Source organism: Charadrius vociferus, unplaced genomic scaffold (assembly GCF_000708025.1).
Source record: "Charadrius vociferus isolate BGI_N301 unplaced genomic scaffold, ASM70802v2 scaffold163, whole genome shotgun sequence".
NCBI classification, from domain to species: Eukaryota; Metazoa; Chordata; class Aves; order Charadriiformes; family Charadriidae; genus Charadrius; species Charadrius vociferus.
Window position 1 is genome coordinate 3,474,382 of NW_009648332.1, and position 23,866 is coordinate 3,498,247.

Here is a 23,866-nt window from a genome sequence, read left to right on the forward strand (position 1 = left end):
TAAAGCAGATGGTTGTTCCTTTTTCTTATTTTCTTTGCAGTGTCTACTTACAGATGTCTTGTAAGAACACGGGTATTTAATATTTATGCATTATCTACATGTGCACTGCTACCATTTGCCATCTACATAATTTTAGTCTTCCATCTTGCTTAACAAACAGTGTCCAGACTCTTTATTTTTACAGTGTGGTTAATAGAGGTCTTTCCATCAAAAAAGTACATAATGCTGCTGCTGTTTTTTCTTACTTCTGTGCCCCTTAAATGTCATCAAGTTTACAAGACTGGGGACGTGAACAAGCGAGTTATTCAGTTTTAAAGAAAATAGCTTGGAGCCTCTATCATATTTAACCCCTCTAACTAGGCTTAGAAAAAGTTTGAGCTGATTTGATTCTCTGAGACTGAGACATGAGCTTTGACAGAAAAAGTGTGGAAACACCATGCTGTGCTGTATTTCTTCACAGCTGAAGCAGCTTCTTTTTCTCAGAGTAAAGAGAATTTTTTTGCACCAGCAGATCATTATTAGTGTTGATCCTGTGGTACAAAAACCTGTATTTGCGTTCTGCATCCTACAGATGCAAAATAAAGGATATTTTTATCTTTCAAACAACTTTACCTGTTGATTGACAGGAATGAAATTTATGTTGCTGAACAGTAATGGGAGGGGGAAGCCAATCCAGAAAAACCCAAACAAAACAAAACCTCCCACTTTTTCCTGGAGGTTTATTAGATGAACATGACCAAGAGCTATGTGTGACTGCAAAAACCACAATGATGATAAACGAGACATGTTGTTAAATAGAAACCACTGATTATTGCCATGCACGGCGGAGAAACTGATTTAAAAACTGATCTGGTAGGAAGCTTTGCTTTTACTGCAATTTGATACAGCCTGGGTATTTGCTGTAGCTTACAGACACCTATGACCCTTTTCCTTGTCTGCTTTTTTTGCTATTATTTGAGCAATATTTGCCTCTAAATACATGATAAATCGTATTGCAATATCATAGTTACTTAGCTGAGTTCAGCAGAAATATTTTTGACTTTGTGTAGCCTTAACTGTTAATGGAAATTGTAAAAATTCATGCTTATATATTCAGAGGAAAAGAAAGCATAGCATTTAAAAATAGACAATATCAAGATTTGTGTTTATTGAGCACTTGAAGTGCATCTTTTATGTCAATTTGTAAAAAATGGTGTTGGTAGGTGATGGCTGTCCATAGTTCAGTTGCAATATTTGGCTTCATCCTCCTGTGGCACAGGGAACGTATGAGCTTCTAAATGTCAGCGCTCTCTTTTTCATCGGGGACCAGAGACTAATTCAAAAAGTATACTGGCCAACAGGTCATGTATATCTGACACATGAGAATGAATATTAGAGGTTGTGATAGTAGGAATGTATGAATCGCTACTGGTGCAGCAGAAAATAGAGATTAGTGGGATGCTACAAGCTCTCTTTAATCTCCTTGTTAAGCCCAACAAATATGTACCTGTGAACTCAATAGTGATTATAAAGATCATCAAAGACCAGAAATACAATTTGTCTTTTGAGGTCAGGTTTTTTTCCTCTCTAGATTTTTTTTTTGAATTCTTTCTCATTCCTTGTCAAATTTCTTCCTGTGATATTCCACATTATCTGCCCGTTACTGGGCTAGCATTAAAAGTCTGAATTTAGGTAGGGTTCTGACATCTTTACTCCCATCGCTTCTAACAATAATCAGAGCAAAGTTTGACATTATTTTAAAACACTTTTTTGGTGTTTTAAAGTTGGTATAAAGCAGTCTGAAATAAGTTGTCTTCTAAATACTGCTGAAGAAAGTCTTATTTACTTTACAAGTTTTTCCCTCATCCTGACTTACATATAATTTCAAAGTTTATACAAACTTCTATAGCATTGAATGTGCTGGAAATGCATTAAAACTTTCTGCAACATAGAGTGGAGCGACGCTGTAACAGGCTGAGAAGACAGTTTTGTAGAAGTGGGGATTTGAAATGCAACTGGGGTATGTTGTGGCTATTTTAAAAATAATGCATTTTAATATGAGATAGAATTCATTAGATATTTTTAGAGGTAATAACTCTGTAATTTCACGTAAGACCAAATCTGAATGCAGCTTGCCAGGTTTGTACTCCTACATCTATAAGTAATACTTTGTTTATTCTGATGAGCTGGACAGCACAGGATGATATTTAACCACATAAACCTTACTTAAAAGATACTTCCTTTTCTACCCGAAGATTGTTTGAATTTTGGGGGTAGCCGTTTCTGTGATTCCCTGACACGTGAGGACTCTGGGGTGGCTAGATGGCATTTGTACGTGTGAGCTGGCAGCAGGTTGTCTGGAAGGCGTAGGTGTGACGGAGGCGTGCGCGCTGTTGAGTAGCCGTTTGCACCGGCTTCAGCAATTCGTGACCGCATCAGGCTTGCAGCACGCAGGGTATGTGCAGGTGTGCAGGTTTATAGGTTTGTCTAGGTCTGATACTTCTGGGAAACAGATTTTCTGTGTACGTGCTGTCTGGCTGCCTTGTCTGTGCGCAGTTAGCTGGATGTATTTGAAAGCAGTATGTTCACTGTATGTATGTACCGAATGCACAAAGTACCGAGTGTGCATACATCCGGTATGTTCAGGATTTACTGAGCATGGGCCGTGCAGTTTATTCCCATGCATTCCACCTGGGAGATCCATCACACGTACATAGGAGTTTGACCCTCACTGCATGTTCATTTTCACTTAGATAAGGTTTTTATTTTTTGCAGGTAATTTAATGACAATATCGTTTACCAAGAATTTTCACTGAATGGAGAACATCTTATGGCATATTTTAAAGCAAGCTAATCATTCTTTAAAACATTTTGTAGAAGTTCTGATTTATTTTTGTTGCTCTGTGTGCTTGACTCAAAATTTGTTTTCTCTTTTCAGGCAGCTATAAATGGTGTAATACCACAAGAAAACGGCATTCTACAAAGGTAAGCATAAAAAACAAGTACACACAGAGAATGATGCTGGCTAGTAGTTACACTGTTTGCTCCTGAGTGGTAAGAAGATGATATAATTCTCCTTTTAAAGCAGTTTCTGGAGCCACAAATTCTATTCCTGGCAAAGCTCATTTAATGTTCAGTTTTTCCCATACTGATGGAGGACCAGCTTGAATGCCTATTCAAATGAATTCATTTTTATTTTGAATTCATTGGTTGTCTGGTCATTCTGTGCAGGGTTGTCTCTTTACTAAGTCTGGATTTTGGTATGCTTTGTTGGATGTCAGGACTTGGTTGGTGGTGTGGGGTTTTTTTGTTGTTTTGTTTTGTTTTTTTTTCCCTCCAAAGATCTAAAAATTTGCAAGGCAAATCCACAGATGTTCCTGGCTAAGTATTTTCTTTTTCCTTGTGCATTTTTAAAGGTATTGATATTCCATGCTCCCCTGACCCTGGCCAAAAATGTTTGTATTTTTGTATTGTGTTTTTTTTTTTTGTTTTTTTTTTTTTAAATTGAATTGGGGGCAGCAGATACTGTGTTAGATAAAGTAAGGTTCCTCCCTTCTAAAAGTAGCTTTACTGATTTTTTTTCAGCTTCTGAATTAAATTTTGGCTTGTATACTGATGCCTGGATATCTTGAAGTCACTGAAGCATAAGCTCCTAAGTGCTGATGAGGCAATTGAAAACAGCAGAACAGGAATTGAACTACTTGAGAGAGACAGTAAAATAGTGTTTAAAATTTTGTTTAGAAAAATACTCAATGTACTATTTTAAAAAGTTTATTTTAATGATGAAAAAAAGATACATAGTGTAGGTAAAGTGGTGTTTTGGGATCTCTGTCAATACTTACTAAAGCTATCATTAAATTGAGTCAGTTTTTGATTCAGGATAAAACCTTATTTGCTCAGCAAAATTACTAGATGTTTATATACCATGAAGCCTACCTAGTCCATTTGAGATCAAGTCTCGGTTGTGCTGAGCACTCTTTCTACCTACGTTAATAAGTCCTGACCTCAAAGCATTTATGTGCAAAATACCAGAATGTTTGGAACCATTTGGTCAGGGGGAAAGAGCTGGGGAGTAGTTATGGCTGACTTGGATAATAATCTGGTCCAGTGTGCACTGACAGTTTTCTTCCACACTAATTTATTCATTTTTAGAAATGATTAAACAGTCAAATGTGTCTCAATTTTTTTTCTGTTTTTATTCCAATGGAAGGTTTTAAAGGGAGCGTCAGAAGACTTAGAAGCCTAGTTTCCAGTGGTTTTCAGATGAGGCTTGTTTTACTGATGTGAGGCTTTTTATGTTCCATTAGAGGTTGCCAGTCAGATATGTAGGATGTCTTTTGTGGTGGAATCAAATAGAACTAATACAACTGGACTTGAAGTAAGTTAGTTTACTGAAGGGAAAAAAAAAATACATTTTATTTTATAATCCAGTTGTGTTGTCTAAAAAAAAAAAAGGGGCGGTGAAAAATCCACTGCTGCTTGGGTGTTCCAACAAAATGGTTATAGTACTTAATTCATAGTTGGCCATCAGATTTAAGACAATAAGATATCACTTGGTATTTATACTCTTCTAAATTCTGAAAATAAGACTCTTTCCTCTACACTTTTGACCTCTGAATTGGGTCTTTGAGATTTGAGTGTGGGTCTTTGTAACTGGGAATTCATCCATCCGAGACTGCCAATGTGAGAAGGGAAGAAGCCCCTTGTTTTACAAGCATAACATGGTTTTCTTTTTCAAATGTGGAAATCTTAATGATGGGATTTGCAATAGCTGTGTATAGTTTCTGGACTTCTGTGACATGCATGCCGTCCACATTTATGCTTTTTTAAGTTCAAGCCTCTTCTAGATGACAAATTTGACTTGCTATAAGAAGCATTTCCTTTGAGAGATCTTGTGGTGTCTTCAACAAGGGCACAATGCATTTTCCAAATAAGTTCTGTTTAAGAAGAGAAATGAGACAGCTTACATCTCAGCGTTTCCTAAATCCTTCTTTTCTCAGCTTCCATTCTTTCAGGGCATACGTTTCATTAGCTTGTATCCTCCATCATGATAACCTGTAATTGCCCAGAGCAGATAACCTTCCTGATAAGAACATCTACAAGGTAAAGCTCTAGGCTTACCCTGTGAAGTTTCTTGCCTTCCACATGTAATTTCTGTACATCATAGAGTTTTTTGGCTTGGAGTAGTGTTCCTCAAATTTCATATTGTGTTACCTTTGTTTCTAATCCCAGTTACATGCTTCTTGTGGAGAGGCTCACTGAGGAAGATTAAGTGCTTCTGGGTAGTGAGGGTTTCCCAGTTTATTCTGACCTGTAATGCTGTATGTGTCCTTGAGCCAGGTATGGAGACATCCTTGTATGAATGTCCAGGAGGCTTGAAGGATTTTGAACTTAAAGGCAAGCTAGAATTCAGCATTGCATTACTGTTGTACTTCTAGGTATTTTTTGCAATATATACCTCATTATCATAATTTATTTACCTTACATACATAACTATTATTATATCTGACTTGTTCTCCACTAATTTGGTATTAGAAAATACCAATCCACGTGCAGTACTTTAAGTTTTATTTCTTATTCTCATTTCCATTTGATACTAGCCCAATGATGTAGAAAGCTGATCGTTGCCAGGGTGCCAATTTTCATATGGTCACAGCACTCCTGGAACAGGAAATAATGCTTCTCAGGATAATTCTGATGTTAATTACATAGTGAACTTTAGACTCAAATAAAGGCTTAAATGCTAGCCATCTAGCTGTTCTATAGCATTTCTGAGTCACTGAAATGATATTAGTGATAGGAAAGTTATTTTCTAATTATTAATAAAACAGTGTTTTCAGATATGATAGTGTAGTTTATTCAAGAGGTGTGTGCTGTGAATCATAGTAAGTGAATGATACTGTTCACTTTGCTTTGCTAACTTTTAATTAAACATATCAAGCTGTTCTGTTTAAACTTTCTTATCTGCATATCTTTCAGTGAGTACGGTGGAGAGACTTTACATGGACCAACGTATGGCCCCACAAGTCATTCTACAGCAGCTTCTTCAACTCCTTCCTCATCCTCAGCATTTCGCCATGTAGTGCCATCAAGACAAATAGTGGAAAGGCAACCTCGAATGCTTGACTTCAGGGTTGAGTACAGAGACAGAAATGTGGATGTAGTACTTGAAGACAGTTCCACAGTTGGTAAGGTTTTGTAAAAATGAAATGAAAACTGTTGTGGTAAAGTTGTTAAAAACAAACAAAAAAGACCCAACCCGAATAGTCCAAATACTTTAAAAAAAAAAAAAAAAAAAAAAAAAAGGAAAAAAAAAAAACCCCTAACAAAGCAAAACCCTTAAAAAAAGAAAAAAATCCCCCAGAAAATGCAACCTTCACAGCTACTAACCATTTTCAAATCTCTTTGCAGCTTTAAAAAAGCAAAATTTCACTAATCCATTGTAAAGGTTAGTGATCTATCAAATATTTATTTTGAAATCCAGTTTTCTTATGAATTTGCTTCAGAAACGAAATGAAGATTCCTGATTAAGTTGAGGCATGAAAATGTAATTTGGGGTAGAATTAGTGTAGATTGCAATTTACTAATAAGCGGATAATCTTGGCATTTCCTTTTCAAATCTCTATGGCATCTCTTTATGTGCAGGATTAGTGACAAGATTTAGAGGAATTCTTTCCAGTGTGAAGAGCATCATTGCATTCTTCTTTTTTCAATTTTTACTTGACTCTTTTGTGCAAATTAAAATTTCTTTTATCAGTTTTATTGTCTTTATCCTAAAACTGATGCATTTTGTAACAATATGTTAGAAATATGCTATTGTTAGCATTGCAGAGCATGTTGTTTTTTACATTCCCCAAACTGTCAGTTAATTTACTTTTGCTAAGGAAGAGTATTTTTTTTTAATTTTTCATTTTTAGTGAAGAATCTATACAAATCAAAATGAGGAACTAAATGAAGAAATAGTTGATCAAAACAATTTTCAGTGCTGCAGTCTTATGTCTGTGATGAAATTTTGAAATTGAAACTTTTGATCTTTAGTTGTCTCTTTAGCGTTCGATTTGGTATTGGTTGGTGCCACCTAGTGGCGATTAGTTTTAGTTCCTGATTAATGTTCCATGTATTCCACAGTACTGCACTAAGTGGCATCCATGCAAAGGAGATATAAAAGTCTGATCAAATCAGAATTTGCAGCCGTAGTATTTTATTTTTTTTTTTTCTTATTAACTTCTTTCAGGTATAAATTATTAAGCTGTAAGGCAGAAGCAGTCAATGTAGCATTTTTGTGTGTATCTTGGCATATGAAGGTTGAAGGCAGCCTTGTGTTTAAAGTCCTGAGAGAAGTGAGCAAAGCCTTCCAGCGAAGGGCAACCAAGATGATTGAGGGATTGGAGCATCTCCCTTATGAAGAAAGGCTGAGAGAGCTGGGACTTTTTAGCCTGGAGAAAAGAAGGCTGAGGGGAGACCTTATTACTACTTACAAATATCTAAAGGGTGGGTTGAAGGAAGATGGAGCCACACTCTTCTCAGTGGTTCCCAGTGACAGGACGAGGGGCAATGGGTAGCAAGTTGGAACATAGGAAGTTCCATTCCAACACACGAAAAAACTTCTTTACAGTTCGGGTGACAGAGCACTGGCACAGGCTGCCCAGGGAGGTTGTGGAGTCTCCTTCTCTGGAGATTTTCAAAACCCGCCTGGATGCAGTCCTGAGTAATGTGCTCTGGGCAACCCTGCTTTAGCAGGGGAGTTGGACTAGATGATCTCTAGAGGTCCCTTCCAACTCTGAAAATTCTGTGATTCTGTGAAATGGTAGAATTTCAAGTGCTGACTTCAGGAAAGAAGATTTTTGGCTTTTTCAGGGATCTGCTTAGCAGGATCCCATGAGCGACTGCCCTGAGGACAAAGGGGCCCAAGAGGGCTGGTTGATCTTCAAGGACAACCTCTTCAGAGGATGAGAACAGTCCCTTCCAACAGGCAGAAAGAGGAGCAAGCATGGCAGAAGGCCAGCACAGAACAAAGAATTCAAGACTAAGCTAAATGCGAAAAGAAAGTACACCGAAGATGGAAGGTAGTGATGGGGCTACCCAGGAGGAATACAGAGGTGTTGCCAGAGTATGCAGGTTTGGAGTTGGGAAGACTCAGGTCAGGTGGATCTGAAACTACTGAGGGATTAGAAGGGCTTCTGTAAGTACATCAGCATGAAAACAAAGGCTGAGCCTACTGTTCAGTGGCGATTCCTGAACTTGGTTCGTGGGAAGATTATGGAGAAAAGCTTTCTGGAACCCCTTTTCAAGCACAGGAAAGAAAAGAAGGTGATTTGGAACAGCCAGCATGGATTTGCTAAGGGCAAATTGTGCCTAATCAATGTTATTTGCCTTTTATGATTTGATGACTGGCTCTGTGAACAAGGGGAGAATGATGGATGTCACTTTGACTTTAGTAGGCCTTTGACATACTCTGCTGTAGTATTCTTATAGTCATATTGTTAAGAAAAGGACTGGATAAGTGGGATGATAAGGTAGGTAGATAATTGCCTGGACTGCTGGGCTCAAAGTCTGACTGGTGAACAGTAACTAGTTTAGGGATGTCATTCAGGGATTGATCCTGGGGCCAATGTTGCTTAATGTCTTTATTAAAAACCTGGTTGTTAAGGCTGAGTACTTTTGGTAAGTTCACAAAAAATACCAGATCAGAGAAAGTGGCTGATATTGTGGAGGATAAGGCTGCTATTTAGAGGGCCCTGGACAGCCTGGAGAAATGGGCTGAAAGAAGCCTTTTGAAGTTCAAAGAAAGTGAAGTTGAAGTCCTGCATCTGGGATAGGGTAACTATGTTATCCTGCCAGATAACTGCCTGAGGGCTGACAAGCTAGGAAACAACTTCATAAAAAACGGAATCTAGGGGTGCATCAGCAGTGCACCCTTACAGTGAAGGCGGCCAGCCATGTTCTAGACTGTTAGCAAGAGTGTAGCTGATGGATCCAGGGAAATAATTATTCCCCGCTATTCAGCACTTGTGAGACTGCACCTGGAACACTGCATCCAATTTTGAGGTCCCCAGTAAAAGGAAGACGACATTTTGCGGTGAGTCCAGCAGAGGCCAGCAAGATAGTTAGGGGACTGGAGCACATAGCAGCATAGGAGGAGAGGCGCAGAGAACTGGATTTGTTCAGCCTGGGGAAGAGAAGGGGAGATGTAGAGACCTTGCCTCTGTCTACCACTGTCTGCTGGGAGGACACAGAGAAGATGAAGCCAGATTCTTCTTGGAGGTGCACAATAATAAGCTGAGAGGCAATGGATGCAATTCGCAACATGGAAAATTCCCATTAGATATGTTAGTGGTGGTTTTTTGTTTGTTTTTGGTTGGGTTTGTTTTTTTTTTTTAAGTTGTGAGAATGGTGAAGTACTGGAACAGGTTGGTCAGAGAAGTTGTCAAACTTCCATCTTTAAAAGTGTTTAAGAGTCCGCTGGACAGATCCTTGACTAAACCAGTTTAATTAGACCTTTGAGAAGCTTGGGCTGGATGAGTTCCTGAGATACCTTCCAGCCTGAATTATTTTGGAACGGTAATAACTACAGGGAGAGGAGAGCATCGCAACGTGCAAAATGTTGAAGAAGTTGTCAGAGTAGTTAAATTGTATGAACACGCCAGTCCTTTAGGTCGGGACTATTGAAGATGTAATGGGGTATCAAAACCACGCATCCTCTTCGTTGCTGGCAAAGCCCATTGCTCCAGATAACATGCCTCTGCAAATGTGTGTGTCTAGTATACACGGTGTACAACTATTCAAACACATGTCCAAATCGTCATGTCCTCATGTGATTCTCCAATCATTCATGCTTTATGTGATTTTTTTTTTTTTTAGCTTCATTTGTCCTTTACTGTTTGAAGTATATGTTACAAGAGTAGCTAGATTAAAAATGGTTTTCATAGTAAATTTGTCTTTGCTCTCATTTTTTAACTATAACTCAGTACTTTTTGAAATAAAATAGTAAGTGTGTATATATTATATATTTTCTTTGTTTTCTCTTCAGGAGATATCAAACATATTCTAGAAAATGAACTTCAGATTCCTGCATCTAAAATGCTGTTAAAAGGTTGGAAGACTGGAGATGTAGACGATAGTGTAAGTTTTCAACTGTGTTTTCAGTTAACTGAATTTGGTTTCAAACTAAGCATCTGTGGGTGGGGATTAAAGTGCAAGAATTGTGAGTTTCAAACAGTGTTAGATGTCTTGGGTGGCATACAGGGAACTCTTAAACTAAAACATTGCAAAAAACATCGCAAAAAACATCGGGACAAATCACTTCAGTTAGTGTTGTTTTTATATATAACGTGGCCCCCCTACAAAAAGAATGTTAGGAAGTTAACAGTAAGTATATCCCAAAACAAAATATTTGGTGGTACTGTAAATAAGTATCAGTAATTAAAAGAAATAAAATACGTCGCAATTGGTGAATGTTTTATACTTATGATGCTTTTTCTCCCCTCAGACTGTTTTAAAAACTCTACACTTGCCAAAAAATAATAGTCTTTATGTTCTAACACCTGACCTGCCTCCTCCTACTTCAAGTCATTCTGGGTAAGTCTTTTGGCCACAAATTCTACTTGTGTGATTTGGTTTTGTGTGGTTTTTATGAAGCCACATGTATCCTTGCAGGAATCTGCAATCAGTAATTACAGAGTGTTTTCACTAGTAGTGAAACTCTAGTGAGTGTTGGGATGAAGCACCCCAACACCTCATTGTTGAAAAGAAGGTTGTTAAGTTCTTTAAACGTTTGGTGTGGTACGTGAACCGCTTAGGTACATACAGAATTTTTCACCTCCTAGGTGCAATGACTAATTTAACAAAAACTTAGTCCCTGTGGAACTGAGAGCTGGCCTTTCAGAAGTTACTGTGTTATGTTGGTTCATTTAACGTAAACTTGTATAAATCCTTGCCAGCAGATCAGAATTTTCTTTCTGAAATGTTTGTTACATTATTTTATCTTGTCTTCTTAGACTTTTAAAATGTACGTAGGTAGGCTAAATAATCAATTTCCTCTGAGCAGAATATCTTTTATTGCTGTTTTGAATACTCAAAAAATTAACCATGAGTGTTCATATGTCAGTGAATGTTGCTAAGGTTTGAAAATGAAATGTTATTTTATGGTAAATGGAATCTTTACTCTTATAAAGTAATTTGCGATTACTTTGCCTTGTTTTCTTTCCCGCCCTTCCCTTTTGCAAAGGCAGACCTGTACGTGTTCTTTACCACGAAAATATGAATTTTATTCGGTAGCCACTAGAGGGCGCGCAGTAATTGAGGCTGGAAGAGCCGCGCTGCTGCGGGCCAGCAAGCGAGTGGGGAGGGTTGCGTTTGGAACTGGACAAATTGTGGGATCATTAGACTAGAGTGCCTTCGAGTTGTCTGAAGAGGGAGTTGTTTTTCTGCTGTTGCAGCCAATAAAAGACTATTCTACAAATGCAGTCGTATTACTGGTGAAGGAAATTCTTTGGCAATCCATGGAAATAGGCAACTGGTTTCCAGGTGACTAAAAGTGCTTCATATATTACTAAAAGGTACTTGTGCACATAACTGTGTAGTCTGTGGAGGAAATAAGAATGCTGATAAGAATTGTAAAAATAATAATAAAGAAAAGAAGCATTAAGAGAGCGAATAGTGGGACTGGAAAGGAGGGAGCAGGGTTGTGGTGAGCTGTGATGTGAACTGTATGTGCTTACAGGAGCTGTAGTCGTGTGTGAGGACAATAAACCATTGTACTTAAGCAGCTAATTGAAGGACAGTGAAAATACTGTGGAAAAACACTGTAGATACTAACTGTTTGGATTTTTTAAAAATCTGTTTCCGATTTCAAAATTTTCTACCCAGGTATCACTGTGTATTGTAATTTGAATGTCTTTGGTTCTAGAAAGAGAACTGGGGTCTGAAGAATGTTGTTTATTGCAACTGCAATAAACTATATAACAGCAAACTGTTTAAAAACACTTCTTAGGCTTTTTTTTATTGGATGAATAGTTTAAAAGAACTTTACTTGCTAGTAAAATCAAAGTGGTTGTTACCTTTACAGTTTAGACTTGTTTCACAGTGGAGATTAGTTCTGGATATTTTTAAAATAAAGTCGGTAGCTTTGGGATAGCAAATGATGATTAATTAGTGGCTACTTAAACAAGGATAATTTGAAGGCTAGATCATCTCCCTGAAGTCATAAATTCTAGATGAAAGGGGAGGCTTGCCTCCAATTAAAGCATCAATGCAGATCAAAACGCATCTAATTGAAGCAATGTACCAAACCCAGTTACACTGTTTACTGCCTACTGTTAGGTCAGTTATTATTCAGATTAGTTTGTTACCCACAATTTTTAAAAGCATGGTGCTCACATCTATTATTAATGGATGTTAAGGAACTTTGCCTCTTTCTTTGTGAGTTCATCTGTCGTTTTCTTCAAATGCCTTCTATTTTGAACTGCAGACAAATAGTAGTGATTTGAATATCTCCAGAAAGTGATATTTGAAAAGCCTGAGATTTCAGTATGTGATATTTTATGTATATGCCCTTCTTAAAAGGAGCAGTCTGGTCACAGCGCTATAAACTCCAATTTCTGCCTGTTCTTGACACTGAGGGAGAACAGTGTCTGAAACACCCTTTCGCAAAATATTGGTATGTAAGCATTGAAGTTTATTGTGACAGACTGAATGGGCTTAACCCAGAACTGACTTAAAACTAGAGTCTAAATGTAATGGCAAAGGGATCCTGCAGTTTAAACAAGCAAAAATCTCCTAGGGTATCTTCATTCCTCAGTGGCATATCTAAAGCTTTTATAGGTAGTAGAAACCCAGTGAATTACTACCATGTGCTAGTAAATTGAGGTGTAAAGATTAAATTTAAATGTCAAATACCACCTGTAGGGTTACATATCCTGCTCTCACAATTTTAGTTGGCAAAGCCCTACTTATCCATGCATGATATCCAGAACAATAACAATGTGTTCTATAAGCTGTTGACGTAATGAAACCTGATTTCTGGTGAATTCCTGCCTCATCCCAGAGTAGCTCAGCCCTCTCCCTGCATGCTTCCCATGATCTCACCTACCTCTGACACTGCCTCCAGTTCTTCCCATTTATTTTGTAGCACCTATGTATCTGTTCTCCAGCTGGTAGTCAGGTAACATCGAAGAAAAGGAGACATCACATACTGTAGGTAGTTCTGTAATTGTTGGCTACAAGTTGGCTGAATGGAGTATAAAAATACTATGCTTGTACTGCAGCCTTTTACTAAGGGGGGTAGAAATTTGGGTCCCTCTTCTACCCAGCTGTTGGTTTACACCCAGACTTTGAGACCTTTATAATGCTGTCAGACCTCCTTGAAACTAATGAATGTGTTCAAAAGTTACCGGATGGGACAGGTGGGTGAGAAACACATTATTTCCTTTGGAAAGAGGCCTTAAAAGGAAGGTGCCAAAGAACGTCCATCATTTAATTGTCCAAGGGGAGGAGAGATCCCTTGCACCGGCTTTGTCAGGTTAGATTCTTCACTTCCTCAGAGTTACTTTCCTTCCCTTTGTTGCCTTGGGCACTTCTTGAAAGCTGGCAATATCCAGTTCAGGGTAAAGGTTTTTGGGGAATACAGTAGAGCATCAAAAGTATAGGCATACCAGTCTGGCCGTGGAGCTAGGTCATCCTGATCATCTCTCCTTTTTATCTTGCATGTTCTGGGAGACACTTTTTCTCAGTTTTTTTTTTTCCCCAGTTGTCACGTCAATGGGTATAATGTATTTTATATTTTTTTCTGTTTGCTGAATAGCTGAAACTCTTAGATACTTTATTAGACCTGAGGAATCATTGGAAAGTTCAAAACAGTTAAAAGCTATTTGACCAGGTGCATACCTTTGTGATTATTACAAATAATGTATTTTTGCTAAGTGATAGTAATCTATTTAAGAGATGTCATCAGCTGTGTGGATAGGAATAAATCCCCCCCATGTTTCAAGTAATGGGTCCGTACATCGCTGAGTGCGTGTATGTTAGATTGTTGCAGAGAAGTGGTGATTGTGGCATGGTGTCTTGTACGCTATCAACTGTAGCAGAGTGTTAATTAAGAACGATGTAACCTGCAACTCCAATTATTAGTATTGTCTGTTTAGCTGGACAGGAGCAGTGCCTTGCTTTAGTTACTTTGAAAGCTTCAATAAGAATGGTAAGATTAATGTTTTATTTTCACATCTGCTCATGAGACAGTTTAAAAATCCTGAAGTTTAAAACGCAGTAGAATGTAAACAAAAGGGCTTCTGCTCATTTACATGTTAGCCAGATTTGCTAACTGATTGCTGTTTGAACCTAATCTACCACCTCCTGCTGCATTAGCTACAACAAACATTACATTTACATACTGATTTCTTATTTTGTTTTAATGTAAATAATCTGTAATTACAGTAAATTTGGACTTCTGTTGACATGAGCTTGTATAAATCTGTAAGTTTAAAATGGAAATGTTAATTACCTTGTGTCATACCTATTTATATAAAATTCAGAGATTTTGGGGGAGATCTCCATGTGACCGAGAAAGATATTGCCTAATGGGAAATACAGAATGTATTTCATAAAAACTTACAGAACTGAAATGAAAAGGAGCATTTGCTGATCATTGATTAAGGATATGCTTTTGGTTTCAAAGCTTAAAATATTACTAAAATTTCAAAGAAAAATGCTGTTAAAAAGCAAAGTGTTACATAAAAAATCAAAGCATTAAGGCAGTAACTTAACAGTTGATACAACCAATCTATTTTATATATAAAGTGTTACAGAAGAATAGAAAAGCAGTAAAACTGGAAGCTTAAAATGTAGTAAATATCAATACTAATACCATCTTGCTTCAGCATTGCATAGGCTGCTTGAAGAGTTGCTGACCCTTAAGATTAGCATTATTTGCAGTTACACATTTTTTGGCTAAATATTGTTTCTATTCTTAATTTATTAGAGTTCTGGTTTATAAATTGTACTGTATTGGAATTTGGATGGAGTGGCTAGTGAATAAACTCTTTCCAGACTTAATTGAGTTTTGATATTTTGAGTTTAGCGGAAAAAAAAAAATCTTATAACTTCCATTGCTTGAAATTAAAATTTCAAAGAGGAACATTTTTGTTTGCACATTCAAACCCAGCTGAAGTTTCAACGCCAGCTGAATCCTGGTCCACCACTGAGGTTTCTGTGCATTGTGATAATGCGGATAACCAATGCTATGTAGGCAATCCACATGGAATCCTAAACTGGCCTGAGTCTCTCTTGCTAGAACTGGTCAGTGATGACTGTGCTCAGGTCTATTTTCTTTTGTCTGTTCTTGGACTTCTTTTTGGGTGTAGGCAGAGTTCCTCTAATGGAGGATTGGTGGCCAAAACCACCATTGAGTTCCCTTGCCTCCTGCGCTGAATAGTGAATGTATAATTATTCAGCTGAGGAAAAAATAAATGTAATGGCAGAATATAACCTATCAGCAAATCATTTTGAAAGCTAGGGTTTGTAGTAGGGGGAAGTGGTGCTGATGAGAGTGGCCTACTTTAATCCTGTTCCTAGAATTTGTTTTTCTTTTCCCACTAATTAATTCTCAGATTAATTAAAATCTGTTAGCACTGGTGGCAAAAAAAGAAAAGGGCAAAAAGAAAATCTGTCTTGACTTTAATGGGACCTGGGGTTTGGCCCTGATTTTTTTTTTTTTTATTCCCCCTTTTTTCTTTTTTTTTTTATTTTAATGCAGTTGTTTAATTTGGAACTTTGTAGTCAATTGATAACATTTGCAGGGAAATGAAACTGCTGCAAACACTGAAGCCAAAACTTTAGAAATGTGCATTGTGTTCAAAGTCAGTCTTCTCACTACAGTTATGTGCATCTAAAAAGAAATAAAAGTAAGCTTCAGTTTATTGTCTATGAGAAGTCCCCTTTAAATACACTTATTTTGCACATTTGATCATGGCCTTAGTGGCTGAAAATACAGTTTTAGGGCAAGGTATGTTTTGGAAGCAGAGTTCTATTGGCACGAAGAATTTGGGGTAATCTACGTCCCTAGTTGCTGGAGGAAATGAATATGGGAGGGGGTTGACATCGCTGGCTGTCCAACTGCGTGTTCAAATCGACTCCATCCTGCAGAGAAGCGTTGGTACATGTAGGAAATCCTTGGCACAATCAGCCCATCAGATGTGCCATCAATTCCTCCTCCTGTTGACTTTCTAACATGTATGGTCCAGGTCTTACGACAGCTAGACCATATGAAATTTTGTTGTAGGAGCTCAAAGGATTGGATCAGTTGACCACTGCATTTCTATGTAAGCAGAAGTGATATTCCTTGTTATATTATTTTTCTGAAGAAAAGGTGAATAATTAACCATGCACTTTAATTGCTAACACTTTTAAAACCAATTTTTGCCTCAATTTTTTCAGGGTGTTTTTTTTTTTTTTTTTTTAGCCAGCTTCCTTTTCAGCCTCCTCTGTGACTGTATTTGGCTATGAATATGTACTGAGAACTTGCTTGTTAGCAACATTCAGCTTGTGTTGTTTAGAAATCCAAAATGTAGAGGTGTCAAAGTTGTTAGTTACTTCAAAACTTGAGGCTTTTAATTTTAAGGCACTTAAATGTGTTTGAAGAGTATTTTTTTTCCTTTCCTAAATACTTTCTGCTATCACATCCAGATGAAATAGAGAAGTGGTAAACCTGTCCTATGAACAGATGCTTTTTATTAGCATGCTGTATTTTGGATAGTATTGAAGTGTGCGTATCTTGCACACCTTGAGAGACTGAGGATTTGATCAAACTAGCCTGTTTCATTCTATGTTTACATCAGCTACAGAATGAAAACCTGAGTCACGTTAGTGGTTAGCATCTACAGATTTTCAGATAGAGTGAAAAATATCTATAACAGAGCCTTGTGCGATTCTGTATGGAATCCAGAGCCATTCACATATGCTGTAATTAATGTTTTCAGAGCAATTAAATATGTCATTTGCCTCCAGTATTTGCTGAAAACAAATAAAAAAATCAGAGTCTGAAAAAGCACAGCAGGATGTTCTAGTTGCCACTGAACATTTGCCAAAAGAAAATATGGTTATTGGCAATATGAAACGTACTGTTAACATTCAGATTTGGAATTGCCTTTGAAAATAGGCATCCAACTTTTCAGGACTCTCTTTTTTTCTCTTTTGAAGGACTGTTAAGTATTTTAAAATTTTTTAGGGTTTTTCTTACAAGATTTTGTGACAAGTGCAGCTAACTTCACATTCAGCATAGATGACTTCAGTTACATTGTAGCGTCTCTCATACACTTCATCATACTTAGTATTGACAATGAATTATATTTATCTTCCATATTACAATACCATAAAAGACGAGAAATAGCACTTCATGATTTTGTTTTGTAGTATGTGATTATTATGCTTAAGATGTCACAGAATCCAAATTAAGTTGCCGAGTGAAGATATTTTTGTAAGGTATTTTTTCTCAAGATGCTAAAGCAAATTGTGCATCTCTTGCTGAAGCATCCAGTCAGTATTGCATGGGTTCACTACCATCTGAGCAGCAAAACTGCAGCTCTGTAATTCTGGCAGAAGTTAAAACTAACGAATCGGGACTCAGATAATCTAGCAGTCTTTCTTGTCTTTTTGTATCTTAAGATACAGCCGCGCTCATCTGCATACAGAATTTGTCCTTTATTGTTAAGAGGAATGGCATGTTGAAGTGTCATGGAACAGTGAAGATGCGAAGGAAAAAACCGCAGTCTGTCATTCTTTTAAGAGTGTGTGATAAGAAAAAGAAGAATCAAATAAGCCCAATTTAATTCCATATGCCACTGAACAGGTCAAGTCTGCGTACATATGGTTTAGCAATCCAAGCTATGCTACAACGTTGCTGCAGTTTTGTATATAAGACTGCACACAGCTGTAATTGCTGTGTCTGTAACAGAAGCCTTGCCTTCTGTTTTGAAAAGTAGATAACTGCAGTTTTGTACTTAATTAAGCAAACAGGATGCCTTTTTAACATCCAAATGTTTTGTTATCAGGGAAGTCACCAAAACCCCAAGTTTATGACAACATGAACATATAGTTGGCCTGTTTAATCTGTATCTTAAGATTATTTTTTTAATTCATAGTATTAAGGTTGGTTTAACGTACATTTAAAACAATTTGAGCAGAACTAACTTTTCTAAATGCTCAATACCCACATGAGATATTTTGCCGTGGTTAGTTTTCCACTTCTAATGAGCTGGATTTATGTGCTTTGAGTGAAACTAAGTGGAAGAATTTCCGTTTGGTTTATGCTTCAGGTAACCCTAGAGAAGCGAGAGCATGCTTTGCCTTGTTTTACTTACCACCAGTTTTTAATGTGCATTGTAGCTTGATATTTTGTCTGGTCATCAATACGCTTACAAGCCTGGTCTTAATGGCATTATGAGTGCTAAATATACCTGATGTTTGTGAAGATAATGTAACTCTCGATTTTGAGAATATTTAACATTAGAAGAGCTTTAAAGGCTGAAGTCACCTTATTAAGGAAGGAGTTCAGGAATGGCCTTTGGTCATTCTCAGCATGCTTCCTTGCATTTAAGAGTGAAAAGAGAGATGATAATGTTGTGCCTGGACTTGTCCATGTAGAGTTTAGGGTACCCTGGGGTTTTTGCATCTAACTGTAAAACAAGCTATAACATGCTTATCCCTGATTTTCTTGTTTTTCTTTCAACCATTTCAGGGCCCTGCAGGAGTCATTAAATCAAAACTTCATGCTGATCGTCACCCATCGAGAAGTCCAGCGGGAGTACAACCTCAACTTCTCAGGAAGCAGTACCATTCAGGAGGTGAGTGCTGCTGTTTCACAGCTGAAGAATAAATGTAGCTCATTATAGCTAATGCCAGCTCTGTTAAAGAGGGTTTACACGGTCCTGATAGATATTCCTTTATTTTATTAGTCTCTTTTTTGGTTTAATCAACTGGATCATCAAGATTGCTGTAATTTGATTAAAGAACTTGGCCTAAAAAAGGTTTTCTATTAAACTGTACAGAGAAGATGTTTCTTTTTGCCTTGTAGTAGCAAAATATATGAAAAGTGCTAATTGAATTATTCTGGAATGATGAGGAAAGGCAGTTATTCAAATTACATTTTATTTTTAAGCCCCTTGAAGCTCCCTCTGTCTTCCCTTCTTTCAACCAGCTCCATCTCCATTTTGTAGACATCTCTGCCATTACTGTTTGTTATCGTAGTGCTGTAATTGTTACTGCCTTAGTGGCCAAATGGTTTTGTGTGTAATGGATGTCACTGTTGTTCTTTAGAATGGCCAGCAAGGGGTGATATTGTAGAGAAATTAGTCAGAATTAAGTCCTGTAGGAACAAATATCTCTAATATGACTCTGGACCCTCTGAATTTAGAACAAGCAGCCCTTGCATATTTTTAAAACTCCTTTCTAAAGCCAAAGGTTGTTGTCTAATGGTCCATGGTATGTCTAATGCCAGATGTTTCGGATGTTATTTTCCATATAACCTGCTAACTTCTGGAAACATGACAAACAATCTAGAAATGTGAATCTTCAGAATCCACATTACAAAATATTAAGATTAAATGTTTGCTTTTCAAATGAAATGTATGTTTGCTATTGGTCTGACACTTTTCTCAGTCTTTTAGGGTTAAACAGATTTTATAGAAGTTTTTCATGTCACATGCTGACATCGTAGACAGAATTATTTTAAGTTCTGTAATATTAGCTATAGGAGCAATATCTCGTACAACAATGAAAAACAATCATTAACTGTTTTCATTGTGAATCCTGTTATTCTTAAGATCTAAATTCTGATCTTTCCCCTGCATGAAAGCCTGCTTTCCACTTCACCTTTTTAAACCAATTATAGTAAGTTGTTTTTTTTTTTAAATAATATGAACAAACAAATATAGTTGCCTGAGTTTGTGTTTTGGGGAGCCAAGCTCTGACTCTTCACAATTAAAAAGAATTTGAATATTTATGGGAATAAATTATCAGAATATTTGGTTTTAATTTTAAAATGGTGAGATTCTAAAAGAAAACGCATACATATATGCATATTGTCTGATTGTTTTTTTATCTATGCTTTATCAATTACTCCATTGCTTGTGAGTCTTACCTGTCTTAAAGGAACCAGAAAGCTGTGACAGTGCACGGGAGTCTAGGCTGCCTTTAACTGAAGTTTTCTTGTTTGTTGTTAATGGCAGGTTACAGTCAACATGCTAACATATAAAGTCGACTTAATTTGAAAGTCAGTTATGATTTTCCCCATTAAACAACCAAAATCCAAAAACCCCCTATCATCCCATAATCAGCATGAGCATCAAACCTTTCTTTGCCTTGCTGTCTTGTATCTAAGTATTACATCCAGTATAGTGTTTAAAATTATGAAGACCATTTCAGAGGCTAAAATGAAAAGAGAACTCCGGACCTTCTTGTGCAGCTGATGCTGAACAGGTGAATATGTCTGTGCACAGTCTCGTGGAAGTCACTGGGGATTTGGCTGAGGTAAAAGGGTTGGCGAACATTTGTCTAATTATAGAAAACAACCACTCTTTTGTATGTTAACTCCCTAATGGCTTTTTAATTTATTTTTTTTTTCTTTTAGCATGGAGTAAGCATTGTAACAAATGATTGATGAATGTAGTTAGTCTGTGCGATGTGGAGGAATTGGTGCTGTCTTTCATTCTTTTTCTCCCTTGTCTCTCTCCTCTCTGGAGAATGTTAGATTTTATTTTTTTTTTCGTCTTCACTCTCTTGTTCACACTTTAACAAATTAATAGTTTACTTTCCTTCTGGTATATTTTTGTAATCGTGGAAAAAGCTCTATGCGAGTTGCAGTTGCCAACCACAAGAGGGCAGGAAGGACTATTCAATTATTACCTAAAAATGCCGTTCAGTGTTTTCAAATTAGCTTCTGGTATATTAACAAAAAGGAGTATAATGGCCAAGTTATTGTTTGATTTACAGATAATTGGCATATTGCAGGGAGGAGACTTAATTTCACCCTTTTAAATTAAACAGGGAGATTTAAAAAGACATAAAATATTCATTAATGTTCAGTGATTATAAAGCAGTGGCATATATTTATTCTACCTTTATTACTGTTTCGATGGGAAAATACTGCAAATATTTCAGAAATCGACTTGGCCATACTGACAAGTTGAAATGTTTAAGGAGTGTTAATGCAATCTACTCACACGTTATATCCTATGCAGAAAGATTCAAAATGACTACATCAATTATTAAAAGAAATATTTAAAATTCTATAAATGTTCTACTGCTTGCCACAGTTGGGTGCAACTGTCTCTCCAGGGCTAGTTGTTTAGTTTGCTGTTATTATTAGTGCTGCGAATTTTAAGAAGTAGATATTTTTTCCAAGTGTGTCAAAAAACCCCCAAACACACCCCACCACACCAAAACCCCAACTCCACCACCCTTTCAAAACTGTCATAAATATTTTGCAATGGATTAAATGCAAAATCCAGTGAGCTCTCAGCTGTGCTTTCCTAAACTACTGTTGCTTCGGTTCTCTGTCATCATTTTTTTTTTATTGTTTAGAATGAACGTTTAATAGTAATTGATATTTGGCTGAACTGTTATTTCAAAGAAATCTTGGTGTTCAATGGGGAAACAATCTGGCAGAAAATTCTCTGAGAGAAGCCTGAAACCATAGTGCTCATGCTGCTTCCACAATTTCTTGTGTATTAATTCAGTAGTTGGATTTTGGATGGTACTTGAAAATGCTTTTTTTTTTTTTTTAACATGCTTTATCTACATCTTCAACTGTTTACGCATTAAGATTTAATTTCTCAGTTTAAAAAATATAAGTTAAATTCAATTATATTGATATGGGATTATAAGCCTATAGGGAATCTTCAGAAATTAAACAAAAAATTAAACCGTACTTGTGCAAAATTCTGGATATTGGATTTTTACTGTGAGTTGGGCAGGGGAGTTGTTAACTTGGAAAGTTAATGATAACATGTTGGCCTAAATTGCAAATTAATCTGTGTCACAGGTTTCTGACATCTGTTTGTTCTTGTAAAATTGCAGTATTAAATTAATTCTGGCCAGATACTGTTCTGGGAAATATCATGATTACTTTTTTCCATGATCCGCATCTTAAAGTGGAAATTAGTAGGTTTTGTGCCAGTTTGGAGACTGTAAATTAATACGTTTCAATACATATCCAGTGTATTATATGGTTAAATAACGACAATTCTAACAAATTTAACTCCTAATACTTACAAGACTAAAAGGAGTTTTCTGTCTGAATACTTGCTCTTTATTCTGCTACGATAATTTGTACATGCTATCCATAATAGGATTGAGCAAATTTTTAAATTTTTATTTGAGAAGCGATGTGCGAATTTATTACAAGGCATTGCCGTGTTCAACATAATTTGTTTTCTGTCTATTCTTAAGCACTTTTTCTCATTTAGAAGTGGACATTTCTGCTTCTCATTTTTGCAAGTTGTAGTTATATTACTTGATGGAGACGAAGAACAGCCCTTTTCAAAGGGGAGAATGTTTAAATGGTTCATGGAAGGCTTATCCTGGAGCAGAGAACTAATTTGTGAAAAACTTTCTGAATTTGAGTTCTTGTCACAATAGCACGCTTCACACTTTTTATTGTTGTAGTCAGTGGGATAGGAAAAAAATAAAAAAATTTTAACAAACCGAGTAACTGTTAAACACAAGGAGTTTGGGTTTGTCTATTTTACTGTTGGTATAGACTTTGAAGCCTTTTTGTGATTCCTGCGTGCAGGATTACAGAAGTATCCAGTGCACACAGGCTGTGGCTGCTGAAGAGTGGGCGACTTAAATATTCAGAAACCTCAGGCCTCTTGTAGATTGGTGATTTTTATTTTGTAACTGCTGGAGATTGCAGTTGGGAATACTAGGTAAAGCATGTACTGGGCACTATAATTCCTAGTAAAACATAAAATCTGTGCAAACAATGCAAAGAAGATGGGTCCCTAAATACTGGCTGCCTCTGCATAGCTGCATCTGCTCTTTATTCCCTTCCTTCAGCCAATAACCCAATTGGAGGCTAGCTGCTTAGCATCCCTGTCACCTGTGATAGGTAATATATTTGTTCTTTGTTCCCTATAGACTTACTGGCTAAGGTGGAGTATGAAAAGCAATGTATCCAATAGCACTCCAGGCAGGAGGAGGAACTATTTGTGCATACAACTGCTTGGGCTGAGATATACTGTAAATTTTGTGTTGACAGACCCTAATGACAGTTTGAAGTCCTTTGTGCTGAATTTTTTAAAACTTTTTTGATAAGTGTATGAATGTGAAACAAGATACAAACCCACCATTTATAAACAAGCAGGCAGAAACCTTATTTAAAAGGCCTAAATAAACATAATATATAAACATAGCTAAGCAGATGAATTGCCTTCAGCATGCAAAAAAATAACCCAGCTGAAGGTCTCGTACCCTTTTCAGATCTGGTTTTTGCTATCTGTACAAAATATTTTCAAGCCAATTGTTGTTGAGTGAGATCATCCACAGTAAAGGTCAGATATTGGCATGGGGGCACAAAATGTATATATAAATAATGTTCTTCTTTTTAATGTCGTAGCTAAGTAATTACAGTAAAATACATTTGCCAGAAATAAGAATGTGGACATATCCAAATATGGTACATAAATAAACGGTTTCAGAAAGAGCGTGTTCTTTTCAGTTTTTTAACTTGCTTTAAAATTGTTGAAAACTATTCTTATGCTAATAAATACCAAAAAATGTTAGTTACTGATTTTTAATAGGAGGTGCACAAACATTCTACACTATTGTTCAATTATTTTCTTGGTATCAGAGAAGCTAGTAAAATATGTTGCTGCTATACGGATTGTACTCAAGTTGT

General features: G+C 36.7%; 1 protein-coding gene across 1 annotated transcript in view; it reads left to right on the forward strand.

Moving 5' to 3' along the window:
- The window catches only part of FAF1 (Fas (TNFRSF6) associated factor 1), a 171,905-nt gene that overhangs the window by 33,893 nt on the left and 114,146 nt on the right, over positions 1–23,866 (forward strand). Inside the window, exons 3-7 of the mRNA XM_009884628.1 lie at positions 2,918–2,964; positions 5,959–6,167; positions 10,010–10,101; positions 10,469–10,557; positions 18,707–18,812. Of these exons, the coding sequence (XP_009882930.1) occupies positions 2,918–2,964; positions 5,959–6,167; positions 10,010–10,101; positions 10,469–10,557; positions 18,707–18,812 (543 nt within the window). The remainder of the gene's footprint in view (positions 1–2,917; positions 2,965–5,958; positions 6,168–10,009; positions 10,102–10,468; positions 10,558–18,706; positions 18,813–23,866) is intronic.